Genomic DNA, 14,838 nt, shown 5'->3' with positions numbered 1-14,838 from the left:
TTATTTTTATATATTTTCGAAATAAAAAATAAAAAATGACAGGATCACCTTTTTTTGTGTTTTTCTCAATTTCTCTTTTCTAAAAGAAAATCCCCCCTTTTATAATCTGTTATTTAGGCTTTTTTATAGCTATTTTACAACATTATTTTTCTATTTTTTTTCTACTGTTTGCTACTGTTCTTGCGTGTTGCTTCTTTTTTGCAGGCGATGGTGGCAGAGAGCAAGGTCAATAGTGGTGGTAGAGCAGTTGGTGATGGCATTCCTCGGGGCACGAACGTACTGACGTGGCACGAGGAGCGGCACAAAGGGCTAGGGTTTTAGTTGCTTTTCTGAAACAGTTTAGGCTATTGTGGGCAATAGTTTTTTTTTTTTGGGGGGCACTTGAGCTTGATGTAATTTGGGTCTGATATTTGTAAATGGACTTTGGATCACCATACTATTTTTTATTTTTATTTTGGCTTGGTTTTTGTTTGGTTGGGCCTGGGTAAAATTGGGCTTCTACAAGTGAATTCGTTGATTGAAGTTGTGAATTGACAGGTAAATTATATTGAATGATTTACTTAATTGAATTGTTATAGTAGGTTCGGTAAGATTTACGTTTAACCTATCGAACTTACTAAACTTCATTAAGCTTACTTGTATTGTTTAATGTTCTTGTAGATTAATGTAAGGTCGAGAAATTGGATCAACACATCAAGCCACACTATCCAACTGAATCTGGTAGCTTTTGCAACGTGTATTAAAGTTTATATGTCATGTATAGGGTTAATATGGTATTGAGTTAAGTTGGTTTGTGTAAATATTATGGGTTATACTTTGTTTATATTTTCAATCCACTTATATAAGTATGGATTAATCATGCATAGATGTATTTGAAATGGTTAAGTAATAGGCATAATTGAAGCATGGTTTGAGCTAGTGAATTTAGTAAAATATGTATACAGGTGTATATGGTTAATTTGGTAAGATAGGATATTTGAATATATGTGATGATATGTTAGATATAAAACTTGGTTTTGGCTTGAATTGAAGGTTTTGTTGTGACTTGTGGATGTGCAAGTGGTTGTGCCTAGGTTGATACGAAGATTGGGTGAGAAAAGTGGCCATAAAATGGCCTATTTTGGTCCACACGGGTAGAGACACGGGCAAGTGTCTCAGCCGCGTGTCACACACGGCCTAGCACATGTGTGTGTGCTTCGACCGTGTGTCCTCTGTATCTTTAAAATTGAGAAACAGAATGTCCAGATTTTTACACACGGCCTAGCACACGGGCGTGTGACTTGACCATGTGACCCCTTGTAACAGCTCGTTTTTGAGTCAAATTGGAACAGTGGTTTGAAGTTAAAATATTTATTTTATTATTTTATTAAAGTTTACAACATGATAAAATTATTGTGTGAAAGTTTCATTTTAGCTCAGTTTTTAATGATTTTTACATTTTTGAGATCGTTGCTTCATATTCTAGCCAGCCCATACCTTAGATTTTGAAACTGTTAAATATTTAACATGTTGCCATTGTTGAATGTTTGAGTAGTTTAATGGTTGATGATGGATTTTGAATAGTTGTTTTTAGTTAAACTAGTTTTGTTAAGTGATTTTTGACAAAAATGTCAAAAAGAGATTAAATTGTAAAAATATAAAATTATGTGGGTAGAAGTGTGAATAAATTGCAAATATGGGCTGCTAGTAATATATAGTAAATTCGGCTAAGCATGGGCTGGTATTTTGTTAAGTGATTTTTGACAAAAATGTCAAAAAGGGATTAAATTGTGAAAATACAAAATTATGCGGGTAGAAGTGTGAATAAATTGAAAATATGGGCTGCTAGTAATATATAGTAAATTCGGCTAAGCATGGGCTGGTACTAAATTGCATGAATTTGTAATTTTATATGATACGGACTAAATTGTAAATATGTGAAAGTTTAGGGGCAAATGTGTAATTTTTTCAAAATATGAATTATGGGCTAAATTGAATAGATTGAATATTGAATGCACTGAATTTTATAATATATAGATCAAGATAAGCCGAGATCGGAATTAGATCGGGAAAAAAAAGTGGATGAATAGCCGATATTTGCTATCCAAGCTATACGAGGTAAGTTCGTATAATTAGAATCGAACTTTTAAATCTTGTAATTATTTGAAAGGTATGTATATAATTGATTATCCGATATAATTGTAATATGAACGCTTTATTGATTTAGATTGTTAGTTACCGAGTCCCGTTTGAACTGTTTGAATTTGTAGAATACGAGTGACATGTCATTAGGGTTACCATTTTGGTTGAGATTCTGCATGTGTTTTGGACTCACCGCAGCTCGAATGAGCTTACTGATATGTCTGCTCATATGAGCTTACTGTTTCAGCTCGTCAGAGCTTACCGTTTCAGCTTTATAGAGCTTACTATCCTTTAGCTTAGGAGGAGCTTACTGGTCATAGCTCGAAAGAGCGAAAAATGATAAGGAATTAACGGATAACTGATTTATATGTATTGTACATCACCCGAGTATCCCTCGAAATTCTAATAGGTTCAACGGGCATAAATACTGTTTATATGGAATAGCTACTATTTGCAAATAGATTATTGTTTACATGATTGAGAATGAAATGTTGCTAATGTTGTACATGATATATGAATTTGGTATAATGTAATATATTGGGTATTGAATTGAAATAATGGATGGTTATATGTACTTATATGGCTAACTTTTTAATGAATGTTTGTGTTTAGGAAATTGGAAATTGAGTTGAGTATATTTCTTTATTGCCTTAATTATATAAATGGTAAGTTTAATTCTGAATTATACGGGCTTACTAAGATATAAAGTTTACTCTCTTTCTTTTTCCATGTTTTATAGAAGTTCGATAGCTCGCTTGTTTCGGACAAGTCGGAGTTATGCATTACACTATCCAGTTGTCGATTGGTACTTTTGAATTTGTGGATATATGTAAATATGACATGTATAGGCTAGTATTAAAAATGATAAGTATGGTTACTTGAGATAATGAATTTTTGGTACAATTTGTAGTATAAGTCTAAGCTATGTGATTTCGCTAAATTTGGTATAATGTTTTGGTTGTATATAAGTGTTCAATTATGGTATGTTTGATAAGTAGTAGATGGAATGGAATTATGCAAATGTTATCTTGATATGTGGTTGGCATATGATTGGAAAATGCATGATGTTAATTAGGTATTTGAATATTATGTTGAATTGGTATCATATATGTATAAAATGTATTGGAATGGCTGCTTATTGAGTTATGAATAGATGAAATTTTATGCTTGTGCATGTATGTGAAAATAGGGTGACAAAATGGCTTTGCAAATAACCTATTTTTGTCCATACGGGCAGAGACACAGGCGTGTGTCTCGGCCGTGTTTGACACGCGGTTATGTTAAATGGCCGTGTGTCCCCTCGTGTTGAATTATAATGAAGTCAGTATGCTCCACACGGTCTCACACGGGCATGTGGCCGGCCGTGTGGTACAAGTCAGTATGTCCCCTAATTAGCACACAGCCTAGCACACAGCGTGTGACTTGGCCGTGTTGCATAAGTCAGTATACTCTCTAGTTTTCACATGGCTTGACACACGGGTGTGTCTTCGACCGTGTGATGCAAGTCAATATATATGCCCTGTTTCCACACGGCCTAAGACATGGGCGTGTCTACTAGTCGTGTAAGGCATATGGCCTGTTCACATGTGCGTGTGGTCCCTGTATGTTTGAAAATTTCTAATTTTTTCAAAATTCTCGTATGTTATCGGTTTAGTCTCAAACCACTTTTAAAGCATGTTTAAGGCCTCGTAGACCCTAATAAGGGACAATATGATTGTGTGGAATGGTATTTGAAAATGAATGCATAGATGTACAAGTTATGTATGTTAAATGATGTGTATTGATCGGTAATACCTTGTAACCTTACTCTGACGATGGATACGGGTTAGGGGTGTTACACCCCTGCACATTAATTTCATAAATTAATATGTTCACACGGCCTAGTACACGGGCGTATGGCTTGGTCGTGTGACCCAAGTCAGTAAGCACCCTAAATTGGACACGGGCTGGGACACGGCCGTGTGCCCCACATCAAATGCCCACACGACCTAAGACACGAGCATGTCTCTCGGTCATGTGAGCCATACGGCTTGGCCACACGGGTGTGTGTCCCCTACACCTAAGAAAAATTTTAAAATTTTGGGAAAAATTCTATGAGTTTTCGATTTAGTCCCGATTTATTTTTAATACATATTTTGAACCTCGAGGGCTCATACAAGGGACAATGTGAATGTTATATGTTTGGTTCCTGATATATGTAAATTAAATGTTATGAAATGTTCGTATTTAATCTGTAAAGTCTAGTAATACTTTGAAACCCTGTTCTGACAACAAATAAGGGTTAGAGGTGTTACAATGATGGTATTGTTGTTCCTTGGATTGCTTTCAATCCCTACAATATGTTAAAAGATATTGGTATTATTTATAATATTCAATTTAATATTAATAAATTTATGATCATAACTTCAATCGAGATCTGTTCACGGGCTAGGCTCTCTGTCCGATCTTAAAAGTCTGTCCAAAATTTATGAGGGTTTAGATAAAAATATTGAGCTAAAAAAATTAGATCAATTTAAAATATGATTCAAACTCAAGCTCAAACAATCAAGGCCCAAGTTTGGTCCTACTCTACCCGTTTTCTATGTTTATATATATTATATAATTTATAGCACATAAAAATTAAATATATAATAATATATAATATTATAATATAAATATTAAAAATATTAGTATAAATATATAATTTGAATAAATGAGAAATTATTAAATATTAAATAAAAATAATAAAAATATATTTTTAAAAATTCAAAAATGAGAATTTAGATTTTATTAAATGAATTTATATAATAAATAAATTTATATAAAATTTTATAAACAATACATTTATATAATCTTATAATATATAATATATTTATATTGATTATATATTATTTACGAACTATTGCACTAATTTATTAACAATTAAATAAAAATTGAATTAGTCATCAATTTTTATAGTTTGCATGAATGGTTTAATAATAATTATGAAATTTTATTAGCACTACATTTAAATTATTAAAATAATTAATATATTTTATTTATGTTCAATAGTTATTATTTTGAATAATGTTGAATAAACCTATATTATCTCATTTGAATATGATACAAATGTTTCAATTATAATTTGAAATTATTTAAAAATTATTTATCTATAATATATCCATTTTAATATGGTACAAATTTTCTAATTATAATTTGAAAATATTATTATTATGGATTTTTAAATAAGTTAATATATTTTAATTATGTTCAATAATTTGGGTCATAAATTTTAAAAACTAATTATGGTAATAAAAAGTAGATTATTTAAAAGGGTAAACTATAAAAATAGTCACTTTTGTTTGCCTCAGGTTACATTTTAGTCACTTATATTTGAAATGTTGCGTTTTAGTCACTTATGTTATTATTTTGTTACGAAGTGATCACTCTTCCGTTAAGTTCCGTCATCTCCCTAACAGTAATCCTACGTGGCAGTCCAATTAGATTTTATAGTCAATGAAAGTTGGTAATATTGTAAAGTTATTTTTAATACTCGGTTTTATAACAAGCAAACATCCGAACAAGAAAGTCCAAAATTTGCCCTCAACGTTTGCACATTTTTGAATGTAAGTCCTTGTACAATTTACATTTGTAACCCAGAGGACGTATGAGTATATCTATTAATACATACTTTATTCGACTAAATTATCTGTTAATAGTAAATCAAATGCATAATTTGGCCAGATGAAATATGTATTAACAGATGAACTTAAAATATAGTTGGATTGCTACATAAGATTACCGTTAGGGAGATAACAGAACTTAACGGAAGAGTGATCACTTCGTAACAAAATAATGATATAAATGACTAAAACGTAATATTTCAAACACAAGTGATTAAAATGTAACCTGAGACAAACAAAAGTGACTATTTTTATAGTTTACCTTATTTAAAATTAATCTAAGAAATTAATTATGTAAAATCACCTGCAATACATTTCACATTCTAAACTTGTAAATTTTTTTGTTCCAGTGACGGTAGACTAGATAATAATCAAAGGCTTAGTACAAATCAAACTCCAAATTTTAATTAAAGTCCAACTCAATTAACGCCCAAAATTTCGGCTCAAATTTTCCCTTTTACAATCGCAGAAGATGGACGGAGACCACCGTTTTACTTTTGTAAATGATAGATTTCCATATCTATTGTCCAAATTTACAGATTCAAATTTTATAAAATTACCAGCATCCAATTTGCTGGCCCAAATATAAAAAAAATATAATTTTTTTTAGATGATGTAATTAAGCCAAATTTTTAAAAATTTATAAGAATAGACCAATTTAGATAAAATATTGCTGGAAACGTTTTCTGTGTGTCACCAGTAAAAACACTTCCAATTGGAAGCATTTTAAGTATATTAACAAAAAAAGGCTTCTAATTGGAAACTTTCTTTTACCACATCAGCACTAAAAATGGCAACATTTATATTTTTTTTGTTAATTTTTAGTGCCACCTATTAATGTGAAAATAAAACTTAAAAATATGACTTTATATAAACTCAAAATCTTATTTCCCTCGTTTTCTTTAATAATGTGAGATATGAGATATTTGTATATATAGACTAATGAATAAATTTATAGCTTGTTCTTAGACAATATAGGATTGCTTAAGAAAATAATGAAAATGAGACTTTAAATGTATATAAAAACCTATTTTATAAGTTTTACCAAAAAATAAGAATAAAATATAGGTGCAGCCACTTTTAGTACTGATGTAATAAAAAATACTTACAGTTAGAAGTGTTTTTCTGTCAATATGCTGAAAAGGCATCCAATTGAAAGCGTTTTACCCAAATCCGTCCATACCCATAAATTTTCAAAATTTGACCTATTCCCGTAATTAAAAAAAAAAAAAGAAGGGATTTTCTAGAATTTTAGTCTATTTGCTATCATCCATAGAGGTGTTCATTGATCAATCTGCACCACTTTTAAAAAATTTTTAAGCTTGGCCTCACCCACCCGAATGGTATCTTTTACTGTTTAAAAAAAATAATAATAATTATAAAACTGAATTTCCATTTACCTCTCCCTTCAATTAATTGCTTCCCTCTCAAGAAACAAAACCCTCAGCTGTGTAAGTGCAATTACAGTGAATATCAAATGGTAGGCTCTTTTTTTTTTTTTCCCCCTTTGAATTTTTTTGTTAGTTTATTTTTCCTGCGTGCTTTCTTTTATTTAGACATCTAGCAATATAGTTCCTTTGGTTATAAATTTCCGGATTTTCATCACAGTGATACAAGCTACCGTATTTTGGTTGATGTATTAGGAAGCAGCTAACCGTTTGCTATCATTTCGGGATTTCTTGGTAGAAATCTAGATATAGCGAACGGTTTGAAGCTAACCCAGAAATTTTCTTGCTTGTTTTTTAATTGTTATTGTAGAGCAAATTGTCTGGTGATGCTATCAGCGCTTTGATTGAAAAGTGGCGTTTGGAGGCCAAGGGTTATTTGATAGATTTATGCATGAGTTTGAGCCTTATGCAAAATAGTTACAGCATTTTTGGTGAGGAGTTGGGGAGATAATTTTGGTGAAGCTTGCTAGGCACGTAAAGATTTTTAATGAAATGGTCCAACTAGGTTGTGCCATTGATGTTCTTGCTTATAATAGCTTGTTGGAAGCCTTATGCAAAGTTGGTTGCCTGGATGAAGCTTACAAGGTGTTTTGGAGAAATGGGTTTGAATGGGATTTGAGCCAGATGCTTGTAGTTACTCCGTTTTCATTCGTGGATATTTTGAGGCCAATTATATTTAGGGTGTTCGATAGAATGAGAAGATACATTCTTATGCCAATTTTGTTCCCTTAAAATTGCATCATCAAACAGTTTTGCAAGAATGATAAGACTGATGAGGCTTACCTGCTTTTGACTGAAATGATTGGAAGGGGAACCGGTCCAGATACATGGAGTTACAATTCCATTTTGGCTTATCATTGCGAACATTCTGACGTTAATAGGGCTCTTAGATTAATTTCCAGAATGCAAAACACTGATTGTTTGGCAGATAGGCACACTTGCAATATGTCATTCAAGTTGCTTATCCGTAAAGGAAGATTGGATAGGGCAATAGAGTTGTGAGAGGTTATGGACGATAAAGGATTTTATCCTCCAGTCTTAACTTATGCTGTCATGGTTCATGGATTGTGTAACAAGAGAGGTTGGTTAAGGAGGTGTGCAAATATTCTGGGATGATGATTGATGAGGGTATACTGTATACCTCCATATGCATCAATGGTTGAGTGATTGAGGAATAGGTTGTTGTGGTTTGGAATTGGATTAGTGGAAAGTGTTAGGTACTTGCAAACAAGATGGAAAGAAGCACTTCTTGCTCAATACTAGAATTAACAAATGCAATGAGAGGTGAAACAGCCTATAAGAGAAAAAGAAGTGACGAGCCGGAGCTTGAAAGTGAATAACAAGGACCTTGCTTTTCAGTTTGATGCTTCTCAAATATAAAAAGTCAAATCTTTAAGTTCATGATCGATTTTCTAGTCTTATGCATGAATTGATTTTCATACCACTTGTCTTTATTTTCACTTTAATGCATTCTCTGATATAAGAAACTTGCTTTACAGATCATTGAAATTAAGCATTCTTCGTTTCTAGATTGTACTTGTGGTGGTGTCTAGTTCTAAACAAACACCTTTGTGGAAATTCAGATAAATGATGCAAATATGGAAAATCTTCTGGTGTTATAGTAGATCATATGAAAAGTTTTCTTAGCCAAAAAAAGAATGCAGTGAAGTTAGCTCTGTTATTTGCAGGGATTAAATTAGAAAATCATATAAGGAAGCTAATTCAGATGCAAAGGGTGTTACAAGGGTAGACATTTCTCACTGTTGTGATTCAGATGGTTTATATTTTTTATTTACTAACTTTTTGTTACCAAACATTTCATTCATGAAGTTTAGGTTGCAAAGTGGTGAGAAATGGAAGTCTATGTCAAAAGTTCTCTATAACCAATCATTGATGATTTCATATTTATTTTTCATTAGAGCTAGCATATAATTAATTTTTTGAATTATAAATGATGGGGTTTTCACAATGATAAGCCAAATTGGAATTGTAACTCCATGTATCTGGAGGAGGCTAACAATGCTGACAATTAAAATAAAGAAGTGAGGCTTCATTCACCATTTTCTTAAGAGCTGGCATTTGATGTATCTGGTGGTCTCTTGGTCTTTCTTTTATCATATATGCTGACAGGTGACAGGTGAATATAATTTAATTTGTTATTATTTTAGGAGGAGGTGAATATAATTTAATTTGTTATTATTTTAGGAGGATGGAGGTTCAGAGAAGGAAACATCTGCTGCTGAAAAATGAAGCTGAGCAAGTATTAGCTGATAATTAGTCAGTGGCAGAGTTGTGTAGGGGTATTGTACATTTTTTAGTCCCCTTTAGGGTAATGAATTCTAGTTTTTTTTTTTTTTGGGGGTGGAGGAGAGAGGTTTCAAAAAAAGGTGCATTTCATTCATAAACCAAGTAGCAAGTCTAAACATGGGATAATTAGCTTTATCAACTAATACAAATGAAGCCATAAAGATAGCTTGGATCACTTCCTTTCCTTGCTAATGCATCAGCACAACGGTTTCCTTCACGAAGAACATGCAACAGTCTAGTGTTCTGGAATTCTAGTTAGATGTTTGGGGGGGGGGGGGGGTTTGACAAGAATCTTATTTTTATTTTTCTTTCTTTGGAAATCATGTTATATTGTATTCTTTGACATGTGAAGGCTAAGGCAAGTTTCTGCTTTAAAGTAAAAGCTTCATGAATTAACAGTATTGATGATAACAAAAAATGATCTTTAGAGGTGGCCCTCAAATTTTCTTGTGTCAACATGTCTGAAGACAAAAGTGTTCATTCAGAGCATTGATGGTCTCAATGAAATGGTTATGCAAAGCTGGCAGTAATAAAAAAGATAACTTATTTGTACTTAATTATCTTTGGTAGAGTTAAAACTTTATATTGAAACAATGTATGTTTCCATAATAGTAGTTATTAATTAAATTAAGCTAGAAATTACTAAAGCAAAAAGGTAAGAAAAATGTAAGTAGGTGCTGTAAAAACATGAATGTTTCTACTTTGGGCAGATTTGAGTCAGCATTTCACTGACTTGTCTCTTGTTTCTTTCCCCTACAAGGTAGCATTGGTTTCCCACATAAGCAGAGATTGTGAGCATAAGCAGAAGCAGGGAAGATGTTGTAAGGCCGACCTTGTGGGATCTCTCCACATAGTCTATTTGCCCTGAAGCTTGCATGTCTCATAAACTTAATACCCAACAAGCTAGTTGGGATTCTTCCAGTGAGCCTGTTGATGGAAAGATCAAGCCAATGAAGGTTCGCCAATCGTCCTAAACTCATCGGTATGGTGCCAGTTATCAGGTTCCTCGAAACATCCAGTCTTTCGAGTTCAATAAGATTCGAGATTGAACTTGGGATCTGGCCTGCAATCTTGTTGCTTCCTATATTCAACTCTTTCAAATTCAGCCCTTCGGAGAATTCCGGTATCGTACCGGAAATGAGATTATTTGACACATCTATAACCTCCAAGAAGCTGCTTGTTCGGTTGTTTAAAATGCTCGAGAGAGACCCGCATACCTGGTTCGAATGAAGATCAATAGAGGAAATCCCATCTGGAACTTTGAGTTCTGAAAGATCAAACTTCAGCAGGTTATTTGAAAGCTTCACCTTCTGCAGACTTGTCATTTTTGTGAAAAATGTTGAAATGCTCCCAGTGAGGAAATTATTGGACAAATCTATGGAGCTCAATGAATCTGGCCTTGTAAACCTTGGGAGGCTTCCTCTCAGTTTACAACCAGCAAGATTAACATCTGAAAGCTGTCTGTCTGTGATCCACTTAGGAACCGTCCCTAAACTGAGGTTGTTGAAAGACAGGTCTATTGACAAAAGTGAAGGAATGCCCCTGTTGGAAACATCTGGTAAAGGGTCTGAGAATCCATTTCTGGATAAATTAAGGGACCAGAGATTCTGCAATCTTGAAATAGATGCTGGAATGTGACCTATAAACTTGTTGCTACTCAGTGAAAGGCTAGTGAGGGACTTGAGATTCCCAACCTGCTCTGGGATAGTTCCAGTGAGCTGGTTGTGGCTCAATGACAGATATGATAGGCTAACCAAGTTGAACATGGAAATGGGTAAGTGAGCTGATAATTGGTTATTAGAGAGGTCAATAAAGGTAATGTTTCTAAACTGTCCTATAAATTCAGGGATAAAACCAGACAATGAGTTGAAACTGAGATCAAAAGACTGCAAAAGGTGTAGATTTTTTAAACTAGCAGGGATAGGACCTGACAAGGAATTTCTCCCTAAATTTATCATCCCAAGGTTTCTCAAATTTCCTAAGCTTGGAGGAACGGGTCCCTTCAAATGGTTGCCAGCCAATGAAAGTGTTTGGAGATGGGATAATAGGCCTAAACCTGAGGGAATGTTCCCTCGAAGGGAATTGTCTTCGAGGACCAACTGAGTAAGCCTGGTTAGCTTGGAAAAGCTATCTGGGATTGGACCTGTAATAAGCTTCATCCCACTTATGACCAACACTTGCAAGAATGGTAGACTACCCAGGGAAGAAGACAAAGTACCCTTCATGTACATGCTACTGTCTTTTACAGGCCCTTGAAGTGCCAATGTAGTGACCCTCCCAGCTGGATTACATTGAACACCTTCCCAATCTCCTCCACAACAATCTCTTCCAATCCATGAAGAGAGAATCCCTGTTGTGTCCTTGACAATTTTGGCTTTGAAAGCAAGAAGGGCAGCCCTATCAGCCTCTGAGCAAACACCTGGTGAGGTTGTTTCAGCTAGTGACAATGGAAACACTCCCACAAGGGAAGAAATGAATAAAACCTCAAAAACCCATACCAGAATCTGCATTTTGGGAAGTGGGACTTGATCAAATCAAAGAGATGGTTGAAAAATATATAGGGTTTTTCCTCCACTGGATCTGACAAGAGGAACAAAGAAAAGAAAAGAATATATATCCTACCATGAAAAAAGTAAAAATATAAAAGGTCGCAAAGCAGACATGGGGCTTTTTTGTTCTTATATTTTTCTTCACGTAGACAATAAGGTATAATGATGAAAACAAAGGTAAATAAAAGATTGAAAGAGTGAAATGTGAATTCTAAACTATGTCCCCCCATTCATATATATAGTAGCACTAAAAAGAAGAAGAAAAATTATGAAATCTGCTATGCCTATATCTCAGTTTAATGATTCTCACATGAGGATTTGTGACCGTTTGATGAATCACGTGGATCCTAATTTCATTTCGAACGTTGGAGCGCAGCTGATTCAAAATTTCCTTTCACCTTTTTGGTGGATCAATTAAACTCCTTTCAAGCTTAAAGTTCACACTTTTTAAATCTTTTGTGGATTAAATTTAAAAAATTCAATTTTTAAATATTATTTAAACACTCAAATCCAATTTCTTATGGGTTAAAAAGGTAAGAATTTGTTACTATTTTGTGCATGTTTTGACACCATTCATACTCGTGATAAGGGCTCCCCCCATGCATTTATCACTAGTATTCAAAGTAATCACATGTGTAAGTGTAACCAAACTGTTCAACGTACTCTTCAATTTATTTGACTTGATTCATCTACGTCTAATTATGATTTTAGTCCTTTTTTTTTTTATGATAGAAATTCGGGGTTTGGTCTTTGACACCATTGTTATCTCTCTATTTTTATAATCTTATTATTATTACTAAATTCAAATTGATAACAGTGCTTGATTTTTTTTCTAAATAAAACCTTAAATATGATTAATTGGATTTTCAAATGGCAGCCATTGAAAAGATTAATATAATAAAGAGGCTAAAATCAGAATTACACCATTCAATGCAATCATGTTAAATTTGAAAACATCTCTCACAATCAACCGTTATTCATTGCTCATTCAACAAATTATTCAATCCAACAAATAAGTAAAAAAGTTGGAGAAATGTAATAATTTAAAAGAAATATAGAGTTTCGAATGGTGGTGATGAAATGAAATATATTGTAGCAATAAAAGAGACTAAAGTTATAAAAAAAAAAAAAAAAGAAAGAAAAAGAAAAAGGGATGGGGTGATAAAAATGATGGGAGGGAGTAGCCTATAAAACTAGCGTGAAACAAAAGAAGATTTCAGATTAATGGATCCTTTTCCTAAATGGGAAGCTTACTTTATGGTAATGAAGGTGGTTTTCAACTTTTGTTGTTTATTTATCTAAATTTTGCGACCAGGGAATATTGGGTTCTAGCTTCGGCTAGGCTGTTGCTTACTCATTTTGTCGCTTCCACCTCCTTTCGGTTCAAAAGCAGCTATTACAAGCTGGGAATACTTCACAGTTAACAGTACACAAAATTTGTGTTCAATTTTGAATAATATACATAATTTATTTGTAATTAGGTGGGTCATCGTTTTAGACATAAGTCATTCGAGTTTATTAATCGGCTTTCTTTTTATCCATCATTTTAAATATAATATTTAAGTTTAGAATTTATATGTTTAAAGTCAATTTTTTTTCGAATTTGATTTGAATTCTTATAATAAAATTAGATAGATATTTTACTAATGAAATTGAAATTGCAGATTTGATTGAAGGAGGACATGTTTACATATAATACAACTACTTGTCTAATCCAACATAGATTAATAATAGAGATAAGCAAAGCATAAATTTGGAGACAAAATCTTGTGGTGATGTAAAAAATGTTGAAAATGTTAGAAAAGTTTGTCAACCAAATCCAATCATTCTTGAAATTTGATTCCTTCTATTTTCCTCTCTTCAAGTCACATCTTCTTCACATCACCCATTCATTCCCCTTATTTAGTTTCTTCTATATCCATCCTCCACTCTTTCTTTTTATAAAATTGTTAATCTCACACATCATCTTTTAAATTTTTGTTGTAATTACAAAAATAAACTTAAATATTTTGAAAAGGTTTCTGTATCACATTATTTTTTTGGGTATAAAGGTAGGGTCCTTTTTCAAACAATACCACCATCTTTTTCATTTGATTAATGGTGAACCAATTTATTACAAAAACCGAAAATATAATATTTACAATTATTAATGCCAAAAAGCTTTAAGGCTTGAAAATAGCCATTGAGTCCACTCCCTTCACATTCATTTACTAGCTATTTTGATGAATTTATCCATAAAATTTTTTATGAAATATTAGTTGTCATATGTTGCTTTAAAGCATAATCAATGGAATAAAGAAGGAAGGAAAGCAACATAAAGAGGAAATAAAATTAATAATTGATGAATCATCAAATTGCTCCTCATTTTTTACTTTCTTGATTTGCTCAATAATTAAAATATGAATATTATATATTCATTATGACAAAATCAATTTTCAACCATCTTATTTTTATATATTCAATATGTATGATATTTATAGATGTGAGCTAACGCTATTATATGATTTATGTGTGTTCATGTTAGTTTGTTTTTGTTTTTGTTTTACAATTTCAAGGTTTCATTAGAACAGAAGTTGAATGTTCTATTTGGTCTTTAATGAGTTCATGAAAGTGATAGTAAACCATGAGGTTTAGAGTTTTAATGTTTAGGGTTAGACTCCCACATTTGGGAAATCATGTCCGAGTTGCCTCCAGATTTTCGAGTTATTAGTCAAATGATGCTTTATAATGCTTGATTTGGATTATATCAATGTAGTTATTGAAATTGTGCTT

At 32.6% G+C, this 14,838-nt stretch overlaps 1 protein-coding gene and 1 pseudogene across 1 annotated transcript; one reads left to right on the top strand and one right to left on the bottom strand.

Annotated features, from left to right (window-relative positions):
• Window positions 1-207: 207 nt before the first annotated feature.
• On the top strand, window positions 208-8,550 carry LOC108461997 (pentatricopeptide repeat-containing protein At1g52640, mitochondrial-like; annotated as a pseudogene).
• Window positions 8,551-10,060: 1,510 nt separating this feature from the next.
• Window positions 10,061-12,267, bottom strand: LOC108461954 (DNA damage-repair/toleration protein DRT100-like). The gene has a single exon (XM_017761951.2). It carries the CDS (start codon window positions 12,025-12,027, stop codon window positions 10,243-10,245), a length of 1,785 nt encoding a protein of 594 aa, XP_017617440.1. The 5' UTR covers window positions 12,028-12,267; the 3' UTR covers window positions 10,061-10,242.
• Between the last annotated feature and the right edge of the window lie 2,571 nt (window positions 12,268-14,838).

This window comes from Gossypium arboreum, chromosome 13 (genome assembly GCF_025698485.1).
Source record: "Gossypium arboreum isolate Shixiya-1 chromosome 13, ASM2569848v2, whole genome shotgun sequence".
In the NCBI taxonomy this organism is placed as follows: Eukaryota; Viridiplantae; Streptophyta; class Magnoliopsida; order Malvales; family Malvaceae; genus Gossypium; species Gossypium arboreum.
This window is presented reverse-complemented; position numbering and strand designations above follow the sequence as displayed.

Coding starts and splice junctions, on each gene's coding strand:
- LOC108461954 (XM_017761951.2), bottom strand. CDS start 12,027: ATGCAGATTCTGGTATGGGTTTTTGAGGTTTTATTCATTTCTTCCCTT.